The 25,736-nt window shown below is 41.5% G+C and overlaps 1 protein-coding gene across 1 annotated transcript in view; it reads right to left on the bottom strand.

Annotated features, from left to right (window-relative positions):
• The window catches only part of LOC103535325 (contactin-6), a 101,918-nt gene that overhangs the window by 8,326 nt on the left and 67,856 nt on the right, over positions 1-25,736 (bottom strand). The window contains exons 11-16 of the mRNA XM_008501372.2: positions 12,495-12,622; positions 6,648-6,823; positions 6,188-6,305; positions 5,193-5,351; positions 4,958-5,107; positions 1,476-1,546 (exon numbers count right to left, since the gene is read on the bottom strand). Coding sequence (XP_008499594.2) covers positions 1,476-1,546; positions 4,958-5,107; positions 5,193-5,351; positions 6,188-6,305; positions 6,648-6,823; positions 12,495-12,622 — 802 coding nt within the window. The remainder of the gene's footprint in view (positions 1-1,475; positions 1,547-4,957; positions 5,108-5,192; positions 5,352-6,187; positions 6,306-6,647; positions 6,824-12,494; positions 12,623-25,736) is intronic.

Below are 25,736 nucleotides of genomic sequence, written 5' to 3'. Positions count from 1 at the left end.
GTCCAGTTCTGGTTCCATCAGTTCAGTAAGGAGATTGAGGTTCTGGAGCAGGTCCAAAGGAGGCAACTGGGCTGGTCAAGGGACTGGAGCACAGATCCTATGAGGAGAGGCTGAGGGAGCTGGGGGTGTTGAGGCTGGAGAAGAGGAGGCTCAGGGGAGACCTCATCACTCTCTACAACTCCCTGAAAGGAGGTTGGAGCCAGGGGGGGGTTGGGCTCTTTTCCCAGGCAACTCTCAGCAAGACAAGAGGGCAGGGTCTCAAGTTGTGCCAGGGGAGGTTTAGGTTGGAGATGAGAAAGAATTTCTTTACAGAGAGAGTGATCAGGCATTGGAATGGGCTGCCCAGGGAAGTAGTGGATTCTCCGTGTCTGGAGATATTTCAAAAGAGCCTGGATGTGGCACTGAGTGCCATGGTCTAGTAACTGCAACGGTGGATCAAGGGTTGGACTTGATGATCTCTGAGGTCTCTTCCAACCCAGCCCATTCTATGATTCTATGATTCTAAAAGTCTCTAGGTTTGGGGCTTTTTTCCCCACAACTTACAAAGTGATTCCATGATTTTTGGAATACCCTGTCCCAAATTTAGACCTAAACAGAGGTCTGCTGTGCAGAGCCTAAACAGTGCTATAGAGATGTCACCTGTGCAGCCTCTGAGACAGCCACACCTGACTGTAAAGTGCATTGCAAGGCTGCAGGGCCCCTGCTGCTGATGCTATGGGGTAGCTCCTACATTGCTCTGATGTCCTCAAAACCAGAGGAAAGACTTAAGTGAGTCCCACGAACTTCCAAACTTCTTTTCAGTGAAAAACCCAAGAAGATGGGAGCTATGTTTTGGGGAGTTTTTCCATAGGGGCTGGGGCACCTGCTCCATCCCTGCCCAGGCTGTGCAAGATAACTTCCTGCCTTCAGCCCTGGGGCTGTGGGGAGGTTGCTGGGTGCCTGGAGAAGGAGGGTTCCTTCCCTCACTGCTTTCTGCTCTCTGCAGTGCCCTGTGCTCACCCATTGCAACTTCTGCTGCAGCATTAGCTGTTCTGAAAATGTACACTCTCTCCCCTCACTGGAGTGCTGGAGAATTAAAGGGCTCATCTCCTTTAACACATAATAGGATATGTCTTGTCAGCACAGTGTTCCAGAATGAAAAACATGTAAACAAAAGTATGAAAAATGTTAATGCAGAAAACGGCCAAGCAGATTAGTGTGTTAAGCACCTCCTGTACAATGGAGATAAGAGGGTTATACAGACTTCTAAACATCTTTATAACATGCCTCTTAAACTGTTTATTTTTATAAATTGTTCACTATAACACAGAAAACTTGCTGTATATCTTACAGGCTGTTTGCTCTCCAGATGTAGGGTGAAATCCAGGCTCAGCCAAAGCCAGTGAACAAGAGCCTGTGGATTTCAGCAGGGCTGTCACTTCACCCGTGGATTTTTTCCCCATTAGCCAGCTTAGGTTAATTGAGCTAACAATTACCTCCCAGGTGATGACCAGCTCCGAGCGGCTCCCTCCTCCTCCACTGATGTTTGTTGGTGCCACAACAGGAACTGCAGGAGAGAAGACATTGGTGCTCCCAGCTCCCCACTGCTCCTCCCAGGGCTCTTGTCAGCTGGATGCTGACAGCTTGTCCCAGCTCCCCTGCAGCTCTCCTGCCTTCCCAACACTCTGAACAGGGACTAAGCCAGGTAACAGCACATTTTAAAATGAGCTGAAAGGATGTTTACACATTTTCAAGTTCAGAAGGCTGAAGCCACAGATGTATTTGATACATGAGTACCTTGGTTCAAAAAATTAATTAAAGAAGCTAGTAGCATCAAGTATCTGACATTATTATGCCTCATCAACTAATTGGCAAAATGATGTTCCATTCAGACTGTAGCTGCAACACTACTGATTTACTAATTATCCATTTGTTCCGTAAACACGATGTTGGAGCAATATATTAATTTTTTTTAATTGGCTGCATGCTTTTCTTTGGAAACTCAAAACTCTTAATTTGCTTTATTTCATCTCCCAGCACTCCAAGTGTTCAAAACTTCATGGATTAGAGCTTTGTTTCCCCAGTGCTGCTGCTGGTGTGTGGCACCACAGGTACAGGTCAAGCAATGTGCTGGTGTTCCAAGCTGAAGGGGCTTCTCATCACTCAAATGGCTCTTGGTAGAGAGGCAGGGAAAATACTGGCATTTCTTGCCTCTCATCACCATTCCCACCTCATAAATGCTGACAGCTGGGGGGAGCTGGTTTGTGAGAGATGGAATTCAGACAGCCCAGCCTTGTTCTTATTGCCCAGGTCACTACTTGCAGGGCTGACACCATGTTCCTTTCCAACTGCTGGAGAAGAATCAGAACGAGGACAGAACTGAGACAGAAGCCCCCTAGAAGAGGGCATTTGTACTCTTCACCATTTCCAAACCCTTGGTACTGTTTTGAGGAATGTCAAGATTGTTTTGTTGTTCCCTTCATCCAGCTCTCACTGGTGTAAAATTGGATGTGTTGAGACAGGGTTGGGAGCAGAATCAGAACCAGATGGACAGTTAAATCCCACAAGGTTTTTCAGAGATTTTGGTAAATTTTGCCATCTCTGTCTGCCCTTCACCAGCTCTTTCATCCAGCATTAGCCTAGCTTTAGTAGAGCCAACAGAGGCAATAAATAACCCTGAAAGTTCAGATAAGTTTATGTGAACCCAGTATCACTTCTAGATTCAAGGTCACACAGAAATCTTTATCTGATTTCATCCTCTCTAGATATGCAGAAACTTCAGGATAATTTTGTTGTGCAGTCAGAAAAGTGAGTGCAAGTGCAAACAGACAGGCTCTTTGGAGAGTTTAGCATAGGTATTCAATTTTGTCTCTCACAATCAATGTCTTTGTGCCCATCAAAGGAAAATAATCTAAGACTGGAAAGAACTGCATTAAAGGAAAAACAAAAACACAAAGCACCACAGCAGACTTTCAAGCCTCCTATTTCACTGTTCCATGAACCAGTTGATGCTCAATTAGTTCATGTGTTAAATGTGCTCAGTACTTACTACATTTGCATGGAGAAAAAATTTGTACTACTGCTCAGCAGAGCCTCAACTGGGTCATAGTTGAGAAACAGACAAAAATTTACAGCTGAGTACACCAACAGAGGCTCAATTAATTCTCAGCTCCATTTTAATGAAATGAACAGTGGCTCATTTGCATCCACAAATTTTCTAATGCTCTGATTTCAGCTGGCAAAACAGCTATTACCAGAGGGAAGTTCAAGTTCACCCTTTCATGGCCAGCAGTTTGCTCTCCACACACTGTCCTACTGTTCCCAGTTTCCTATTCTGATTTAAAAAACAAAGATCAGCTGTTACTTCTCTTACTGCAATGTTTTCAGACAGAATGATTTACAGCAGTGGAGGGGTTCAGCAAATACAACCTCAAGTGGGTCTTTCTGTTCCTTTTGTTAAGCTTCAGATAGCACTACACGGGAAGGAAACAATGTTCTTGTGCTGTTGCCATGATAAATAATGCAATTAAATATACATTTTTTGGGTTTTTTTTAGCCCCAATCTTGTGAATCCCTCTAATAAAAAGATGCTTTAGCAGATGAAAGCTTTTACTGACTGTCTAGGTGGTTTTGAGTATCAGACTTTACAAAGCCCTGTGGTGGCTACAGCAAGAATGACCTTCTTAAGCCTGGTTTTGACTTCATGATTAATCATGTCACGGAGAACACATCTTGGATGTTCTGTTGGGAAATGTAGAAAATCAGCCTTTTCCTGCCTCCAGTAGCCTTCCCTTTTCCCATTGCCCCTTATTCCTTGTGGGAGGAAGGGGTCACCTGGAAATCTTGCAAAATCTATCAGAATTGATGTTCTAATTATCAAATAGGTTTTTTTCCTGGCATGCATACTCAGTTTTGCTTCAACAATAGAAAAAAGAACTTACTACATTTAAATGTACTGATTTAATAAATTTTGAAGTAGTTCTGCCTTGGGACAAATACTGTAGGTATTCTGAGTAACAAATGGGCTGCCTTTCTAAGGATATCTGCATTTCCCGCTGTCTGATGTACAGTACTGTATTTTGAGTTCTGTCCTGAAATGCAGGGTGACAGATTTCAAAGCTTGGCAAATGAGACAAACAGAGAAGGGAAAGTGGATTGTAGAAGCTGCTTCCAATTTTAACTGCTTCCCATCCTCGAAATACTGATTTTTATAGGAGGGAGAGAGATGATAAGCAGGGGTCTGGGAGAAACATGAAACAAAGCAAAGGTTTAAGCTTCAAATAAATTGCACCAAACTGAGGAGGTGAAAGGACTGACAGTGTCGGTCAGCCAAGAATGAGCCTTCTCCCTGGGAGGTTCCCAGTCCCAGAAGATAAATGTGTAAAGGTCAGACAGACAGACAGCAAGGATCCTGTCCCAGAGTCAGTGGAAGCTATTAGTTTCACTGGGCTCTGGATGCTGCAATTTATTTCCTCCTGTCCCTCCTGATGCTCAGATATCAAAGAGGCTCTGCAGCAAAGGCATTAGAGGCTGGTGCCAGGCTGGGCCTCAGAGCTTTAGCATCCTCTCTGCAAGTCCCTGAGCAGAGGATAAACAAGGTTATAATTGGAAGAAAACAAATGCTGGTCCCCAATTGCTTGAATGAAAGCTTGTGTTCAGGCATGGGGATTAGATATATTTTGGGACATATCAAAGGGAGGAAGCATAAAGCATAATAAAGGCTCCAGCCTTTATTGCTGGTCCAAGCCATCTCCAAAGCAGAGAGCAAAAGCACGTGGTACCTCAGTCATGTCCAAGCAACCCTTGTAAAGGCTCTGTAGGTCTGTCTGCTGGCATGGAGCCACAGCTCCACAGATGTCAAAGGGTCTGGGAGTAGTAACCCTGCAGGAAGAAGTGGCTCTGCTGCAGTGAAGTTCTCACTGCTGGGAGCTGGCCACGAGCCTGTGTGGAAAAAAACAGCCAGAAAGCAGAGACTTACCTGCTGCTTTAGTTTTCAGGAGAGCTGATGGTCTGCTGGGCTCCCCAATTCCAACACTGTTGCTGGCAACCACACGGAACTCACACTCCACCCAAGGGCTTAATTCAACCACTGTTGCCTTGTGAGTCCTGCCATTAATGACCTCAGGGTCTAAAGGCAAAACAAACATGTCAGTGATGATGTGGTTTTGGAGTGTTTAATAGCAGATGCAAAAAACAGAGGACACATTGCTCACCTGTTGCAACCGCCTGCCATCCCACTGAGAAAGGAGTCCTCATCTGAACACTGTAGATCTGGACTGGACTGTTGTTATCTATTCCAGACTTCCAGGATAACACAGCAGTAGTGCTAGAAATGTGTTCAACTTTCACATCTTCTGGTGGACCTGGGGGGCCTGATACAATTAGCATTTTAAGATTAAGGTTGTAGGAATCAAAGATTCATCACTGGGTTGGGCTGGGCAACTCTTGCTTTCTCCAGTCAGTGGAATTATTCAGGAAGCTGCAGTTTCACACAGGCAGCAAATCTCTAAATGATGGCTTCATGCCTGTGCCACATCTTTCTAATTAATGAGGGGTTTTGATTAGGAAAATAAATGTTTTTATACCACTGATATGAATAAGGGAATGATGTTGGGTTTTTTTTCAGTCTAACAAAGAAAGATACCCAGTGTGCCTTTTCTTGAACTATCCAACCTCTTCAGAATTCCTCTTGAATTTAATCATAACTGAGGTTTAGAAAGAATGCAAGATGGTGCATTACACAGATTTCTGCTAGGGTTTACAGCTCCTGCTCCCATCCCAGCATTTCTCTTGCTGCTGGCAGCAAAAGCATTAATTAGTTGGCCATAGGAAATAATTTTTAGTAATATCTCCAAACAGTGGAAAGGAACCAGGCTTCTTGTTTTTTTTTCCCAGCCTGCACAGTGACCCAGACAAGCCCAGCAAGGAGGCAGTGACAGCAGCCTGCTGTCCCTGTGCCCTGCCACGTTGACCTGTGTGGCCACAAAAGTTTATTTTCTGAAGAGGCCGTGGCAGAGCTGTGCAGCTCTCCTGGGTCAGCTGCACACCAGGATAATGCTGCCCAGCATCTCAATCCAATTTTGGGGCCAAAGGTACAAGAGATGTAGCATTTCACTATTGATATTCTGGGAATCATTTAAACAACAGCTGATGTTAAGAATTTCTAATTCCTCCAGAAGATATATGTGTCTACATTCAACAGACATACCTCTTACAATTATATCTACTGCTGCAGATTGACTGTCCAAAGTTGTTTGTACCATGCACACATATTTCCCAGAATGATGTAGCTGAATATTTCTTATCATCAAATCCCCAATAGATTCCTGGAGATACAAAGAAAGTAAACTAATCACTCACAACATGCTTTCCATACTGGACATTTTTATAAATTGCTCAATATTAATAAAAAAAGTCAGCTTTTAAATTAAAATATTCATAGCTATCATCAGTTTCTTTCATGTGGACATTTTTATTATGGCTTCGCAAATAACTCAGGCGCCTTCATGAAATTTAAGAAAGAAAAATAAATTGCTGCAGCCCTTGTAAAGAAACAGTGATTTGCCATGCATATAAATAGTGATGGAAGCATTATGATAAATATTAGTGTCGTCCAAAGGCTGTGGCAAATAAGTTTCATTAAGCACTGAGGAGTTTCAGAAACTTACTCTTCCAATTCTCTCAAAATGAGGCATCCCTCCATTAAAATCAATTCTGCTGCCATTGAGTGACCACGTGAACACCACAGCCACAGAAGGGTCATGAGAAACCTGGCATGGGAGGACAATGCTTTCTCCAACTGTTACATCCATATTAGAAGGTGGAACTGTAATTACAGTCCTCTCTGTGGAGACAAAAAAAACCCAAAACCCAACCAAACCCTGTTTATTAAAATGTGTATTGGAATAGTAGATTCTGAATTAGTTTGGGAACATTTGCAAAGTGATTTAAAATTGGCCCAAATGTTCTGTAATAAAGAAAATGATGTCTGATAGGGTGATGATTTCAGAGCACTCTTACCTGTGTGTAGCCTTGTTACTTTTGCAGTATCAATAGGAGCACACTGCATGTTCTGGGAGGGAGCAGATGTCAGGGGCACTGTGCTAAATTATTCTTACATTGCTTTGTAAAGCCCACTAGATAAGATTTCAGCTCAAAAAGTGCAGACTGCATTATTGAGCCTGTTAAAAATACGACCACGGTTCTTTAGACTTGAAAATCTCTCCTTATAAGAAACTGCAGCAAAAGCAAAAATTGCTGTTCATCTGCTTGCTTTAGACTTTGAGATCCTTAATCTATATTAATGCTCGTGGTAGTTTACTGCACAGCTTCAAAGATCTCTCCACAGACAGCAAAACTATTTATGTAATCTTTTTTAACCCCTTGCACAAACTTGTGGCTCTTCTTAAGGGAAGTAATAGCTCACTGAAGGGGAAAGAAATGGGTTTATGTGGCTTCACTTCTGTTGATATGACTGGCAGATAGATTAGAGATAACAGCCACTTTGTTGTAAGCAATTCCCTTGAATGAAGCTTTTGTGCATGAAAGTGTTATAAAATGGTGAGATTTTAGAGGCATATGAATAAAATGAGAGCAGAATCTATTCAATAATATTAATATGTTCTGAAAATAACATGAGAGGAGAAGAAAATTTGCACGAGCTCTATCAGTTCAGTGTTTAGTCTGCTTTAACCCCATGTGTAAGAAACGTGTGTGAATCCTCAGGGTTTTGCTTGTACTTGGATCTGAAGGGCTGATGTCTGATGGGGCATCCAACCCCTCAGCTTCAGACACATCTTTGTGCAGTAACTGATTACTCTGTGGGTACCAACACAGCCTGAAACTCAAAGGGCTCCTTCCCAGCACCTGAGCTGCACTGGGTGAGACTGTTCAGGCAGGTGGAAACAAGGTAGAATGTTGCACCTTCTGCCAGCCTTTTAAAATAACACTATTTCTCACTAGTTTCAGTGATTTAACTGCTGCAGGCATCAGGTAACATTTTCCAAGGAAAACAACTTCCCTGATTTTTATTGGTATAGACAAATTGGGCTTTTTTTATATAATTATGAGCGTGGCAGAGGTTCTCACTGTTAGAGCTCAGACCTGGCACCCACTTTCTCAGAATTCTCTGTGTACTCTGACTGCTCTTCACAGCTATGCAAAACTATCAGTGTGGCAGTTCCATCAGTCTGTCTGAAGTCAAGGACTGCAGAGATGTGAAGGCCTCAGGTGACTGTCTTGAAGATACTCAATCATTAGGTTACAGAAATTTCCTCTCCCTGGAAGCAGTGTGTCAGATGCAATAAATTCCAGATGATTTGAGGGCCATATTCTTTGTTGGCACAACTCCACTGATTCCAGCACATGCTGGCAAAGAACTTGTGTCCATAAATCTCAAATGAAGTAATTCCATTGTGAAGTACAGGTAACCTTAATAGAATAATCCTGAATAATGTTGAAAAGTATCTGGGAACTACAGAGAACCCTCACAAAGTTTTCTTTTCCTGCTTTTTCTGCTGTGTATCTTATTCTCAGAACGGAAATAGAACTGCATGAATAGCACTCTGAAAGAGGAGAGAAATTCTATTACTTGTATATTCTATTACTTTTATGCTGCATATGTTAAAAAAAGGAAAAAAAGGAAATACACTGGTATACATTAAAAATTGGAAAGTTCTTTTCACGATAGCTGGAATTTCTCTTTGCCACTAGCAAGTGGAGAGATGTGATCTTCTGGCCTGATAATGGTCCTCCAAACTTGTTATCTCTTCCTTCAAAGTCACCCTGTAAGACTTTCCTTCCTTAAACCTATAAACCTTGTGCATCCCTACTCTGAGCTTTTAAAGCAAGCCAAGTGTGACATGAAAGCAGCAAAGTCTTCCTCTGAATATCACAATCAACCTCCAGGTGGAAATTCTATGTTGCTCTGAATGTTTACAGCACCCTTTATCCCAAATTCCACTTGGGTTCTGTCTGCTCACTGCTGAGCTGTGCAGGAGAGGTGTCTCTACATGTCTGCTCTCAGAAAAGATGCAAAAAGTTGGGCCTGATTTACAAGAAAGTCTCAAAGGGTCAGGCAAATCAGCCTGGGCTGTGCCTCCCCTCATGTAGCCCTGGGGTCTGACCTGTGTGTGGGAGTTTGGAGAACCAGGAGGTGGAACTGAAATGACTCCAGGGTCACCTCTGCAGCTCTGTCTCCTGCAGGCTGTGGGCATGGAGAGGCCTGGCCCTACCAAGGCTCATGAGCTTTCCATGGGCAAGGTCAGAGTCTGGAGCTGAGGAAGCAGTGGGTGCAGGGTCCAGGCTTCTCAGCACTCCCAGTCAGACCTCAGAGCCTGAGCTCCTTGCTGCCAGGTATAAACTGCTGCTGGTATTTCCTCTCTATTGCTTAAAGCTGACCTGGGTGTATCTGTGCTGCACTGCTTTGATGACAGCCACAAGATACCCTTTGATTGGGGTATCCTGCTAAACTGTCAACCAAGGCACTTGTCCCAGGGATGTAATTCACCTTTGCTGCTTTAGTTCATTCAGCATTAATAAAACTTTGTGCCACTGCTGAATTTTCCATGTGTCAGATACTCCCTTGTCCTTCAAATTGCTCCTTAACATTTCTGCCCTGCAGGAGACCCAGGGCACCTCTGCTGCCCCAAGACTTCATCCACCTCATTTGGTAACTCCTGCTCCTCTGCACTGCACGGATGCTCACCAGGACTGGTGCATTTCAACTCTCCTGCAATGCACTGTGTACAATTACAGCATTCTATAAATAAGTAAAATACTATAAATAAAATCAATTTAGTTCTACGGAAAGGTCGAAGGAAGACTAAGCAAGAATGATACAAAAAGGATTGCAGAGAATTTGTAATGAGATTCAAGGGATACATTCTAAACCCCACAGAATACAAATGTAAAACAGTGTCCTTTGTTTTGGACAGTCTTGAAGCCTCTATCAAAGCCAGTTGTCTACTGTACAGGAAGGGGCCATTAGCTCCAGATCATCATAATTAAAGTGGCTGGGGTTTGTCTGAAACTTCATCAGGAGTTTCCAATAATATCATGGTTGCCTCATTAGATCTCTCATGTAATTTCTTCTGTCGTTATTTGATCACCCTCAAACCAGATCAGAAAGAAGGTATCTGCAGTCCTGTTTTACAATATTATTACAAGGAATAAAACTTCCAGCAATCATTTCTCTGTTAAAACCATTGGAATGGCTCACTTGGGAAAAGATAAATATTTTGGAAAAGATGGATTCCATGGAACCCTCCAGTGAGCTGGCATTTTGGAATATCAGAACATAAAGGCTCTTTCTTGTAACACACCAAATCTCAATAGCTGTGTGCTGTCAGTATTATATGCAGTCTGCTTTCTTACTGGCATGAACAGATTTACCTCCACCAAATCAATTCTGAAAACTGTCCTTTTGTGAATTACACTGGGTCTGTGTGTAAGGTGTGGTTTTCTAGCAGTGCAAGCAAAAATAATCCATTTAATCATGGTATTATCATCCTCTTTTATCTCTAGTTCTAGCCTGCTCATATCCAAAGATACCACTGCAGTAAAGTGGTTCACTTGTCTGATATTTTCTTCTTCTTTTATGGGGTTGTCTTTAGACTTCCACCTCAAATACTTCTAAAAGCTTCTTAAAAGCTCTTGGTTCTCCATTATCTATCCATCTTGCTTAGCAACTGCAGACATGCATTATATGGCAAATCCCATTCCAGAGGAGAAAATAGATAAGATGTTGTGAGCGCTGGAGGTATAATAAAGACTTCTCACACGAAGAATAAACAACTCAATGAGCAGCAATAAACTTAATTTGCACATTAGATATGCTTTTCCAAGTTCTGACATTTCAGTTGAAAATAATGCTGAAGCAATGAGGCCTATAATTGAACAGCCAAAACTTCTCCAGAGGGGAAACAAAAACAAATGTTCCCTGCAAACAAGATAATTTTTATACTATGTTGTTACTCAGTGTTTTAATAAACTTCATAAATGCCAAACAAATTTTTTTTTCATCTTTTAATGCCATTTTCCCATATTGCTCCATTAGGATGTATCTATGTGGTATGTGGAATGGTGTATTACCTTAATGAAGTCAGTTTCATAAACCCTAAAGTTCTTGGTTTATTCATTGCTAGCTGTGCTGTAACACTGTCCCAGTTGCACTGCATCCCTGCTAATTGCTCTTTCAGATGATGAGAATCAAAAAGAATTTTGCCAGCTGCAGGAGGTTAGGGAGGAGGTCAAGCCTGCAGGCTGAAGTAACCACCCTGAGTCATTGAAACCAAGAATATTAAGGAAAAAGAAAGTTACAAATTACATTTAATAACGTGCTCTTCTTGTAACTGCACACATTATTATTACTAGACATTTTTCAAAACTGATTTATATGCTTGCTATAATCTCAGAAGTTCCACTTTTTAACTCGTTCTCATTTAAAATCAACAAATACAAAGACTTTTAGTACAACTTGGAACACATCTCATCAGATCCCATCAGTCATTTTGTGTTAGAGGATGTAAAATTTGGCTTCTTATAATGATCCTGATGGGACAAGTTCACACTGATGACTCTCAAAGAAGGAAATCACTTTCTTTTTAAGGAGAGAATTAATATTTTATCTCATATACATAATGGAGAAGAAAATAATGGCAATGTGAGAAGAGGATGTTCCTCTTTCTCCCCTCAGGAAAAGATCTGTTTACACATTGGCCTGTAGTTAACAGTTGTAAAGGTTTATTTACACCAAAACCTAACATAAGAAGAAGTAAGTAAAAAATTAATTTAGAACAAACAAAATAGTCTGAAAGCCTGGAAGATGCCCTGCTGGATCCCTTCTTTTATTATTAATGCAGGAATTAGAAGGGTTGTGGAGGGTGACATTTTAATATTCAGAATCCAAAGTCCTGTGAAGGGCCAAAGAGGAGTTTTTGCTTGATGTGCTTTGTTTTGGGGTGACTTGAGGAGGCAGCACACAGCAGCTGGGAGGCTGAGGAGGGGTTGGTTTCAGCACCTGCAGGGATGCAGTGCATGCAGCATGCAAGGACACAGACACACCTGATTTGCAGCTTACTTCCTAACATCTTATTTCTTTTTGGCAACCCAGCTTTCAAGTCTCTTCTGCAGTCTCGGGTGTGAGATAAATTGTAAATGAGCTGAATAAACTCATCCAAGCCTTGGTGTTGTTTCAAACTCTGGTTGCCCAGCACCTGCAGAAGTGCAGCCTAAACCTGCAATGCCTCAATGGCACTGCAGTGCCAATACCCTTATTAATGTTACTGTTTCTGTGGGGATCTTGGGAGCCTTCCCTGATAAACAAATTGATCATCAAAGTGGTGCAGTTATGAGGTTTTCTTTGCTGCAGGCAGTGGAGAGCTAAGTTTCAGCTTTAAACTGTAAGTAAAAATCTGTCAATATTCACTGAGATTGGCACAGACTTGGGCACTCCAATTAAAGGGAAGCTCACAGCTTCTAATATTCACCAAGCACAGAAGAAAATACTGAAGTACCTTTCACAATCAGGCTCCCAGAATTTCTGGCCACTCCAAACTGATTTGTTGCTATACAAGTGTACACCCCAGCATCTGCTTTGGTGATGTTGGAGAGTCTCAGACTGCCATCCTCCAGTAAGATGACTCTGGGGAGAAAAAATAAACAAATGAAAACCAAGGAACAAACCCTTCTGTTACAGAACCTGTGGTAGAAATGCAATGCTACTTGTAATATTTAAATGCTTTCATTATGATTTCTGTCTTCTACAGTGAGCTGAAGATCTCTCAAACAACTTTTACCTCTGCTGATTATTGATTTCTGCATTAGGAATTGGCTGTTGACAGACTGGAGGAACCACTGATTTATCTGGCTGACTTTCTTGCAGCAAAATTTAGAGTCTCAAGAGAAAAAAGGAAGATGCAACTTGTTACCCTGGGCTGTATTTTACCTTGGGGGCCCTTTTGAGATCCCAATGCTCCTGTGCCACACAAATGTTGTGTCTGAGCCCAGCTGACTGGGCAATTTTGTCAGGATTATTAAAAGATATTAGCAGACTTGCTGAGAGGCTGAAATGCCATCTCACAAGCCAAGGAGGCAAATCAAACACATTGCTTTCTCACAGGGCCTTCAGATCCCCTTATTAATCACTATGTTGTTTACCTGAGTTTGCAGAGTATTGGGTAAATTGCATTTAATAGTAATTTCAGGACCACTCCTGGGTCTTATGGACAAAACTCATTCCTAAGCCTGTTCAGATGGTTCTTGATGTCAATGAGATGCTTTAGGATGTCAGGCAGGACAGACAGCAGTGTCTGTGTTCCTTAGCCAAGCTTTCACTGCATGCCTGGCACCTTCCTGCTTTTACATACAAGGACAGCACTTGAGGATTTTGGGATTTTCTTCACAAGTGAACAGAACACATCTGTGTCATAGGCAGAGAGTTTCAAAATGCTGGATTAAGGAAGTGATGAACTTTTGGACAGAAAATAATATTATCCTATAATGTTTTGTTAGTTTTGTGCCAGTTCTCTCATCCACCTGTTGGACTTGGTAGATGATAAAGTTCTGCACCTTTTTTTTCTTTAGAAGTTTAGAAGGAGGACAGTAGGCTCCAGGGCATGAAGTTCTTGAAACTTTCTTTAAAATGGGGTTAGTGTCTGTGTGCAGCCCTTCTTGCCAGTAAGGCACTGCAAGAGCACAGTCCTTAGAAGGCATCCCAGAACCAGGAACAGCTTCCCCCAAATACCACACTTTCTTCCATCTGGAAGTCACAAATCCACAGGAGATCAGGCTTCATTCATTCCAGCACTCACAGAAGCACTTGCATTTTTATTTTTTTTAAAATTCCTCTTAATTGTCACTTAAATCTAACACAGGAATCCTTTTATAAAAAGAAAATATCTAATTCATGCATCACAACGTGGGTGTTTAATATTTATTACTAACAACATCAGATTGGACGATGTAATGAATTATTAAAGGAACCCAACAATAACAAGAGCAGCAGTTGAAGCTGGCATCATAGCCATTAAACATATCACAACCATTAAACACACAAAAAAATATCTTCAAGTCCTTCTGCATCCCACTCTGGTATTTATACACTTGTAGCTCTGTGCACAACACACATCAGATCTTGTTCTGCTTCCTGCTGCACACTCCCAGCCTCTCAACTGCTGTAGGGAAGTGCCAGACTTGGATGGTTGGAGGTCTTCTTGCTTACATCCCCCCAACACCATGTTTCCCACTCTTGTCTGACCTTTCCCTGCTGCCAGCTCAGCTCCTGAGCAACACAGGGCTGGATTTAGGAATGGGAAGAGCTGAGAAGTCCCTGTGGTGGCAGGCACTCTGTCCCTGGGCTCTGGAGACTTGAATGAAAAATCTTTGTTTCCTTGGCAATAATCACCAGGTACTGCAGCAGGTTTGGTTTGGGGGTTTTTTTTCAATCAATTTGTAGTGCTATGAGAAAATAAGTTCAGGTTTAGTAATCCATCATATGAAACTGGAGAGGGGCAAAACATGAAGCAACAAGTTCTTCTCTTCAATATAATGATGTGTCAACTAAATGACATCTCTCAGATAAGGAAAGATGAATAAGCAGGGATGGAGCCTTTCTGATAGTTGCAGGATGCTCTGCACCAAAACCAGAGCCTCTGGGTGCCTGCCCCTCTCAGGGTAGGAACACACCCAAGGACAATATTTCAAAGGCAGGCTTAAAGGGGAAGAAACATATGCAAGCATTCCACTTCTGCCTCTGCAATTTTCTTTGCATTAATGATGCATTTCTTCACATTGGTTTGCACCAGCTACAAGAAAACTCCCTCATTAGGAACTGCTGGTGATAAAATAATTGATTCAGTTGAGTGGTTAGTGAGCATATGGTGGCTTCATCAAACAGAACCAAGAGAGATTCAAGTTCAAATCAGCAAATACTCATAAATTGAATACCTTAATAAGAAGTTATAAGAAGCCACCTTCGTGTCTTTCCCACCATCAAATATTGATGCTCTGGTATTGTTACTGCAATTGCACCTAAAAGCTCCAGGTACAAACTGGAATCCAGAAGTGGGCATGAGGGGGAAGAAAAAGATAACTCCAGTCCTCAAAAGCTGCCAGTGTGGATAAATACACAGGAAAAAAAACAGTTTGTAAAAATACAGTGTAAAAAAAGGGAGAATCTTTGAATGCACAGGCTCTATGTTTAGCCCCCAGTGGATTTCTGAAGTTCAGACACGTCCTGCTAAGATGTTTGTTGTATGTGGTGTTTTTTTTCCTGTATTCCTTATTAAGAATTGAGACCTGAATAATTCCCAGCTTCCTGATTTATCCACTAAGAGGGGTTTGAACCCACTCAAGAAGTGATGAGATAATGTTTGCTCTGAAGAAATGCTGTTCTGAAGCAACATTCCAATGTCTGGGCAGGCTGAGGATGGAATGGCTCTTCCAGTGGATCAAAACAGAGCTTAGCAAGGAGGAACCATGAGCTAATAAAAGCTTCAGAGTGGTTTGAAACACAGGTCATGCTACCTAAAGACAATTAGGGAGCTAGCAGTAAATAAGATACTCAGGGAAAATATATGTAAAAACACAAAGGACTCCAAAATAATTAGTTAGTGAGGAAGGGAATTAAAGGAAAAAAATAAAAAGTGAGTAATTTCCAGCTGTACTGAGGTCTGTGTTGGGAGAGGGATGAGAAAGCAGAGCACAGCAGAAAGTGAAGATGATGCATTTCAAATGCAAGGGCAGAAAGAAAAGCAATGTGAAATACAGACCCAGTTGCCATGAACAGCAAAATTGCCATAAACTTCCTCAGAGCCACGACTTTCTGCCATGGGTGGGTTCAGAGGGGCTGCACTTTATGCTCTGCCATTTGTCTTGTAAATAATGGGACTGTGATTCCAAAGGTAATGGGAATATTTCCTTTAAAGGGCTGTGGATCAAGCTCCAACAAATGATTTTAAAAGAAGGTGTGAAACACAGGTCTCAGCTGTGTGCTGAGAACAGTTACTTTTCACAACCTTTTAGGCTGTGTGAAGGTTATAGATAATAATTCTTAGCGTCTGCATCAGAAGACAAGGCAATCCTAAGTCCTGTGACAAGACAGGAGGTTTAACTTCTCCAATATAACATAAGTAGAATATTTTGCCAGAAAATAACCTGGACTTCCCTCAATAAGTAAATGAGTGCCTGTTGAGGGACAAAAACCAGGATGTGCAGCAGCTCTGATAAAAACATCCCTGTGGAAGAAGGAGGAGAAGGAAGAATGAAACGAACTACTCAGGACACAGCTGCTCATAAAGCCCCAGTGCAGCAAGGGACTGCTTCAGCTTAAGCCTGACTCTAAACTTGAATTCTGACTTACAAAATGCTTCAATTCTTGTCTTGATGCCTCTGTTCCTGCCTGAATTACACAGGTGCTACCTCTGGGTAAATAGCTCAATTAAGCAAAGTTGCTATGAGGAAGAGATGGAAATTCAGTTATATGAATCCATACAAAGTTCCTGCACACATCTGAGCAGAAAAAACCAGAAATATCATTCTACATGTAACAAACCTGGGAACTTACCCAACAAAAAGATGGGCATGTTGGATGCAGTTCACTTTTTGTGGATCACAGGAACATAAGACAGCTCCTAAGGCCCCTTCAGGGCCATGCTGAGCTCATTTCCAGCTGCAGGATGCCCGTGGCAGAGGGAAGGGCAGGGGGAGGATGCAGCAGAGGTACCACAGGCATTCCCAGCACCAAGTGACCTGTAACCCAGGGTTTCAATCCCCTCTGTTCTACCTAGGATTAAATCTCTCTTCAGGAATTAATCCAAAACCCTTTGAGCCTCTGCAGACCTTGCAACAGTTTGTGAGAAGTTTTCCCTGGTTTATTTAAGCCTTGTGCAAGTTTTGTTTGGTTTTAATCTACTCTTTCCATGGGATTGATCCACATCCTTGTCCTCTCTGAGTGACTCTGTTCAAGATAAACATTATATGCAGAAAGCCCAAGAGCTCCTAAAACTTTTTTGAGTACTGCTCATAAAGAGGAGTTTGTAGTGTTTCTCCAGAAGACTGGGAAGAAGTGAGAGCTCATTAAAATTGTCACACATACTTTTTAAGTAAAGAACTTGAGAAACCAAGCTGGGATTATAGGTACAGCTTTTAATTAACCAGGCCAAACAAACCATCTCTGAAAGTGTTGTCTCATGTGAACAAAAGATTGTTGATGGCTATTTGCTTTGATCTTAGGAGCATGAAAGAATAACATGTATTTAACAAGGCTGATAGAAAAACAAAATCTGAGAAAAGAAAGAGGTGTCAACTCATTAGATTTTAAAGCACAGCAGAGGTAACTTCTGCGCATTTCTGTATTGTTCAGCCAGGCTGTTGGAGAGAGATTTTAATTCATGGATGTGAACTGCATTAAGTGAAAACAACAAATTTCTTTGAAATCCCCATCAAAATTGGTTGAGCTGAACTGGTGCAAAACTGGGGGTGAATCAAGCCTATTCCTGCAGGTTTCAGCACTGCCAGAAGGGTGGCTGTCTCTTCAAGGGGATAAAATAATTCCTCTCAAGAATGTAACCCTGATACCTAATGTAAAGATTCATTCTTTTCTCCTGTCTAACATCAAGTGTCTGACACCTCATAATGTCATTGAAGTCATCATCACAGCACTGCACAGATAAAAAGGGAGTGTACTGAATCTGATGAAATCAGGGGGAAAGTAATTTTTATTATCTGAGAAATCCTATTTGAAACCATGTCTTCTCAGTCTCACTTTGCTGCTCAAGAGCAAAAACCACTCTTGCTTTCATGGGCTATGAAAAGATATATTGTTTATAAATTCCTGCAGACACTGAGACAAGGACTGACTTCCCTCATTCCAGAAAGACTGAGAAGCACAGGAGAGGCTGAATTAAAAAAAAACACAAAGGGAAGTAAGGGAGGGACAGAAGGATGAGCACAGCTCTCAAGTGACTCTGAATTGCTAGTGATTTATGTAAATGTAAATGTGAGTCAAGTTTGACTGAGTGAATGAATTGTACCTCCTGATGACAGCTCTGGTATTTGGGAAAAGGTCCCAGCGAGTCCCATCTGAGCTCTGACTGTCTGCATTATATGGTAATGAACTTTGTACCTGTTTATCCTATTCTGAACTTAATTTCTATGCTAATAGTACTGCCATTTAATAAACTACGCTTAAAAGAAGATTTTCCTTATCTGCATGCTGATATAAACGAGCTTCAGAGTTGACTGACAATTAATTGGAAATAAAATAAACAGCATTAAACTGTCTGTTAACTATTTGGATCAACACAGAATGACACCATCTAGCCAAATAGTCTTGTTCTAATATCTTAGAAAGGAAAATCATTCTTTCCTATTGCCTAAATTCCCTCTCAGTTCCTAAAAAAGGAACATTATTTTTGCATAGAATCTCTGCAATTTGGGACCACAAATATTTATTTTATGTAAATATATACAGAGATCTGAAGTGACTTATGCTCCATCATAAAGCTTCCAGACAAAATACAGTATTTTCAGGGGATGGTACTCCTTTTAACATAAAATAGCAAAAGCTGTTTTGCCCTGCTTTGAACATACTCAAGTATTAAATACGAGGCAGATGGTCTTAGCTGATGATCAAAGAAAAAAGAGACAAAAATACCATGTCTGCAGACATGTGTCTAAATCTATTGCAGTAATATGTCTCAAAACTTGCAGCCAGGCAGCACTGGGCAACAGCACCTCTATGTGTAAGGGAAAGAAAATCCTGCCAACCAACCAGCTTAGTGATGAACCAAAATAAAGAAACAACCCTGAGGATGGGGATAAGCAATACACAGAGAAGGAAAGAATCAGGAAGCAGAATTTTGAGAAATTCTGTGGTGAGAATCCAGGTAGAAAAGGAGGTGAATTGCCAAAGCTAAAGGTTGCCAATTTTTGCTATTTGCCAACGAGTTGTGCTGTTTTTGTGAAATCTTTCCCACTCTGCTACAGCAGAAAATAGTTCCTTTAGTAGAAGATGGTTTGCCCACACTGCTGCTATTCAACCTAATCACACCATTAATCATTATTTTGATGATTCAGACATTATTAGGAGCTCAGACATAGTCATTCCTACAACTAAATTCACTCCAGATGTAAAACAAAAACCCTTAATGTGGGACTTAAGTAGAATTTAAACTGTACATAAGGCCCTGAATTACCCTCTGTGTGGGAGTTCAATTCACTTACAGGAATCTTTTTCCCTATCTGCTTGTCAGAACATATTTCAAAAATAAATGTACAATAAAACCTGGTGTTAAACTTAAAGTATTCTGTATATACAACATGTAAGTGACACCAGGCACACAGCGTGGTGCTGGCTTGCTTTCAGGAACCCTGGACAGCACAGCCATGTGCACCCAGAGGCATAACAGGGACACAGTGCTGGAGATGCTCTTGCAGGAGGGATTTTTCTCATGTTGGACTGATTAATTTTTAACAATCAATCCAGGAAAGGGATTTGGGAATGAATAATTCAAAATTCCTAACTCAGGTAAATAGTCTCTAGGAAATGAAAAAAACAGGACTGAAATCCCTATTTTCTTCTCCTGAGGAGCTGGTTGGGCTGCCCATTAGTTTGTGGGAAACCCTGGGGCAATCCCCACTGGACTACTGAATTTCTGCTTCATTTGAGTGATTATGATGAGGAACATATGGGTGTTCACTGAAGCCTTAGCCCCACAAGATTGCTCAAAATGCCACTGAGCTCAGAAAACTTTGTCTTTTTAACATGTAATATTCTACCTCTTGTGTGTAATTGGAATCTTCCTTTCCTGGAAAACTTGAACAGATTTTTAGTTCTGATAGAAAGTTATGAAAATAACAGCTTTTCTTTATAGTAAAATCCCATGGCTGAACCAAAGGTGTTAGTATCCTCCTACAAACCCTTCATGTTGGCCAGGCCACATTTTCAAGGTGCTTTTTCTCCTCTTTTGCTCACACAACACTTCATGTCCACAATGATCCAAGGAACTCCTCCCTAGAAGACTCTTTGTTCATCATGCCTACAGCATGACTGGCAGCACTCCCTGTGCCTGTCACCCCAGTGGGTATCTTATTGCTCCTTTTTACATCATCTCCCCAAAATAACCCAAACTGTTATCTCTAATGTTACTTTTAGGTTGAAAACCTTTCAAGATCAGTAATTATCTTTTATTTGCTGTTTGTGCAGGCTGTTTTTCATCCCATGCTAGTATTTTTTTATGCCATGGCAATACACCCCAGAATAGTGCAATGGTAATGATGTGCATGGCAGTACAACTTGGACTAGAAGAGAAGCACAGAAGGTTGCATTCTCTCATTATTTTTTTGTGCAGACCTCCTAATTAGGGACCTTGATTCACAGCCTGCTGAAGTCAGTGGAAAAACTCCAATGAGATTAGCTGCCTTTGGATCAAATCCTGAACGTCAGTCGGAATACGTGCATGAAACAGGGATGGAATGGGAACTGAGAGAGAGAGGGCACAGCACTGACATTCATAGAATCATAGAATCATAGAATGGGCTGGGTTGGAAGGGACCTCAGAGATCATCAAGTCCAACCCTTGATCCACTCCTGCTGCAGTTCCCAGCCCATGGCACTCAGTGCCACATCCAGGCTCTTTGGAAAGATCTCCAGACACGGAGAATCCACTACTTCCCTGGGCAGCCCATTCCAATGCCTGATCACCCTCTCCAGAAAGAAATTCTTTCTAATCTCCAACCTAAACCTCCCCTGGCACAACTTGAGACCCTGCCCTCTTGTCTTGTTGAAAGTCGTCTGGGACATTCACTGGGGTTTGCTCCATAGGACACAGAGGAGTGACAGATTGCTTGGGTCACATCAGTGTTCAGGACAGCCCCTCAGGTCTCACCTTACCAAGGCTCCCAGGGGCTGAGCAATTTAAAATTGTATTAGAGAGGTGTCAGAGAGAAGGGAATTTGTACTGAACCCAGCAGCACGCAGGTTGTCATTCCTCCTCACGTGTCAGAACATATGGTTCATTTGCTTGCTTGATGCTCACACTATCTGATGTGCTAAACACTATTGCATTAAGTAGTCAGTAATACATGATGAAATTAGGTTTATTGGCTCGCCCCATTATGGAACTCTCGAAGGAGAGAGGAAAAGAAAGGAGAAAAATCTTTTTCTTATGCCTTCCACTGCCTTAATGTTCACAGTCTGCTGCCTGCCAGCCTTTTGTTGGGTCAAGTAGCAATGGGGGTCCCTTTCTGCCTTCTCATTACACCCCAGTGGGTTGACTTCAAATGGAAAGATGACAGAGAGAGATAAAAGAGGAAAAACAAAGCAAAATAAGATTAAGAAGAAAAATAAAACATTGTCTTTTTCTTCCCCTCAACTGCGGTCGTTCTTCTTTCTCCTTCTATCCCCCTCCTCATCTTGGGTTCATCTGCTTCCCCTGCCCTCACTCTCAGCCTGGGGGAGAAGACAGAAATAACTGGAGAACACAGAGAAAGGAAGACTGAAGGTACTTCAGGTCAGGCTGAGGCACTTTATAGCAACTCATTGTCTGTAAAACTTTTTGTATTCTAATATCATTCCTTTTGGTGGATCACCAAACGTTTCTGCTCACCTGTACTCACTCTCCAGTGAGTCCTGCAATGTTTTGAGTTCCTCCTGCATTCAATGACAAAAGGAAGCACGAACAGCTGCTTGCACACTTAAGCTTACAACCAACACTCAAAACAGAAAAATACCCCAACTGTTAGCAAATAAATATTAAGTGTATTATAGATGCTTCCACTAGTCTTCTGTAATGCTCTCTTCTCTGCTCCCTCTCATGTAGACACTGAGGCAGTTGTAATCTGAATGTAAGGCATTTGTAGCTAGAACACAGAGCAGTCCTTGCAGCTCTCAGCATTCCCCTGGGTAAGGTGTACTACCAGGCTTTGTCTGGTTAGCACTGAATATGTAGTAGTGGTGTGGCCTGAGAGATGAAAAACCCAAAGCAAATCTCTACAGCAGTCTCAGGTTTTGCAGTTTTTATGTCTTAATATGCAGGTTCAGACCAGGCACTGAAAGCAGGCAGATAAATCCCCACCTTTGATTTCTGACAATCTAATTGTTAGCAAGGAATGGAACTCAAGTGATTAATCAAATTTAGCAGATGTGGAATCAATTCCATTGGTTCCCAAAGCAAAATCAGAATTTCATCAAGAGATAAGCTTAATTTGTATTCATGTTGACTTACAGCAATGGTGTCGAAGATGTCTGGGATTGCTCTGATTGCTGATGCCCACACTTCAAGTGCTCTATTTAAAAACTAAAATAGGAAATGAACTTCTTTACAAGCTCAGAGACACTGATAAGACAGAAAGGTTAAGACATATCATCAAAGCTATGCAGAGCTTCTTGTGGTAGAAAAGCAAGAAGGATAAAATCAGAGATACACTTAATCCAGGCTGCAAAAACCAGACTTAGGAAATAAAATAATAGTAATATTAATATCCCATTGCTATTCACCTGGACACATTGCTGTAGAAAGCTGGGAATAGAATGGTTAGTGCTGGAATAGCAGGAGAAAATGTGCTTGCTACCAGCATACAAATGCCTGTGCTACCTCTCTCTGCAGGCAGTGGGTGCATGAAGCAGCGTGGCACTAAGCAGCATGACAAACAAAGTTGCTCTTTGCTAGTGCTGCTCCTGGGGCCTGACTGCAATACAGGTTCTGTTCAGGCACTGTGGAGAGGTTTCATAACTCATGTAAGAGTTAAACATCTCACTGGGAAATGGAGGGGCCTGCCAAGAAAAAGCAATGACTCCCTTAGACTGCGTGTTGACTTCAGCTCAATGAAAGTGAAGTGAGATCAGCCTCCCCCTTTGGTAGCAGAGCAGTGCAAATTTTGGAATTTTTCAGTCCATTTTGTCTTGATTCCTTGTCCAGATTTTTTTTTTTTTTTTTTTTTAAGATAATGGATATTCTGGAAGGTTTCAGTAGAAGCTAAAGAAACAGTGTTGACATTCTGGTAATTGAAATGTTTCATTGAAATTTGTTGAACTGCCCTGACACATTTCTTCTCAAATTGGTTCAAGCTGAAATGCTATTTCCCAGTACAGTATGTTTTGTATGTTGTATTTCATCAGTGGATGGAGGAGTTCTCTTGTTTACCAATTAATTGCCTTTATTTTTTTAACTCTCTCTTTCCCTAAATCCAGCTGCAGTAACAAGACAAAATTTTTTCCCCAAATGTCTTAAAATGTTCACAGGTTTGGACTCAGCCTTTAAACAGTGGAGCAGCAGCAGAGAGGCAGAAGCAGATGGTGGCTGGGAGTGCTCAGACAGCTGCACAAAACAGTCCTGCCCAGGAGACAGCCAGAGCAATTCAGATGCAGCACAGAAATGTGAGCAGATCAACCCCTTGGTTAATGAAACCTGCTGAGTCCTTGCATTGCACACGGGAACAGGAGGATCCTCTGGAATTGGAGGCTCCAAGGGGCAGACCTCAGCAATTACCAGAGAATTTTCCTCTCCCTCCCACCCCCCGTGGTGTTAGAAGTCTCCAGTCACAACACCTGCTCAGTTTCCTCTGCATCAAGTTGCTGAAAGACAGCTTTTCATTTTGCTGCTCACTCATTCCCCCATGGTTCCTTTGAGAACTGGCAATAACTTGAGTGCAAAACACCCAAACCAAGTGTGGCACGGGAGAGGATTTACAACACAGAGCTGCTTGCTCTTTTTTTTTTTTTTTTGGTCTGGCAGAGAATCAATTATCAACTTTCACAGAGATGGGGCTGAATTGTGTCCTACAAGTAAGCCTAGGAGCCAACAAGTATTGGACATATTTTATTGACCCCTAAACATGCTGCTTGTCCAGTCCCCAGAAAAGGATTTAAATGATGAATATTTGCTTATTACTGATTATTAATGCATGGGAAGTGCTGTATGTGACTAATGCATTCTCTCAGCCTACCTCATTTCTCAGTTTTCCCTCAGCTATCCTCATTTAAATTCTGAGTGGAGTGAATCACATATGTTTATACACATTCACTACAGTGTTTGGGGATCCTCAGCTCATGGTGAGGGAATAGCACCTCTCTCTGGTAAAGCAAAAGGGGTTCCAATCCCCATTCATTAAATGCTTAAATCAAAACGAATTTTTATAAAATGTTTTCCACGAGGCTCCTGATCCTGAATCCACTGAAGGAGATAACAAGACATACATTTGTGATGAGATCAGTGTCTAGACTTGCAAAATTGCTATATTTAATACATGAATTGTTCCCTTCTACTCCTTCTTCTCCAGTTTTCCTCAGTGGCCACATGAAATGCTAGAAGTGAGATGAAGGAAACTCCCATTGCACTAACTGAGAATATACAACATACATGAAAACAGCTCATGTCAAACTCCACAGGGTGGGAGTTCAGAGCACAAAGCTTTTTTTTTTTTTTCTTTTTTCCTTTGCTGCATTTCATTTCTACATTGAGCTAAAATCCACAGTGAATGCCAGGAAGACTCTGCACTCAGCAAAGGGCAAACAGAATCTTTTCAAACAGTTGCTCACTGGAAAAGTGATGCTGCTCCACAAAGTCCATTTCTCAGGACTTTCATCCAAAGGAGGAGGTTCCTTGTCCAAAAGAAAACCCAAAGCTCTAATGCTCCATGATCCAGAGAAGCTGAGTGAAGAGGGAGCAGGTAAAAAGAGCTAGGATTAGCCAACAGTGGCATTTCTTTTTTGATTCCTGCAGCTGATAACCTTGAATGCCCTCTCTAAGGTGGCCAGCAGCATGAACCAAAGATAGATCCCACTTCTCAGGGGGTGAGTCACATGAAGGAGGCTGGAATTCTGCTGTTTCTGAAAGTTTTGAAAGAATATTCAGTGCAGAGAGGACACTGGACTAGGTATGTTCAAGGCTTTGTTCTACCTAGGTATGTTCAAGGCTTTGTTCTACCATCTAGAGTAAAAACTTAATGGATTTGGAAATTTTTGGAAGGACTTATGTGTATGCTTCAAATGAAATGAAGTATTCTACACAACTCAGAGCACACAAGCTGTTGAAGATCTCTGAGCTGCAGAGAAGATGGAGAAACAAGTGGGGCTGGAGGAAACAGTCTGGGTAGTAATATGGGAAGTCTACTAATTAGCTCTTCCCTATTAGCACACTTCTCTTTACATACTCACAAGCTAACATCAATATAAAGTTTTTATGTTAAGCTGAGATGATCAGGGAGAGCAGAGATCCTGCATGCACGAGTATCAGGAATAAACTATTCTCACGAGTGAGAGGAAGAAAGTGAAAATGAAAGAATATCCTTTCTCTTAGGGGGGAATAGGTTTAGTTGCATTATTTCTATAACAAAAGATTAAGTTGTCCAGATCATCCTAAAGAATCTATATGATCTGACTTAACAAAGTGTCCATTTGCTGTCAGAACTGTAAGGGATTGCTGCTTCCCTTTATTTCAGTATTTATTCCAGACCAAAAGCAAGTGAAGTAGTCCAGAGAGATTATAAATGTTGCCCAATAAAATGGGAGCAGAAATATGGAAAGCTTTGGTTAAAATAGTTAACCTGTTTGTAACATGTCAGGGTTTAATCATACATAAAAAGGCAGAGCAGACCCCTTTTTTATGAGCAAACACAAATACAATTTTAGTATTTAATTAGCTATGTACTTCAGTTACAGCCACAGAAAAACATTATTCCATTTGCTGTCATGAAATCTCCAGCAAAATACTGCACAAATGAGTTCCTTCCTTTTCCTTAAAACCTTGGCCTTAGTT

The sequence above is a fragment of the Calypte anna genome, chromosome 12, assembly GCF_003957555.1.
Source record: "Calypte anna isolate BGI_N300 chromosome 12, bCalAnn1_v1.p, whole genome shotgun sequence".
Lineage (NCBI taxonomy): Eukaryota > Metazoa > Chordata > Aves > Apodiformes > Trochilidae > Calypte > Calypte anna.
This window is presented reverse-complemented; position numbering and strand designations above follow the sequence as displayed.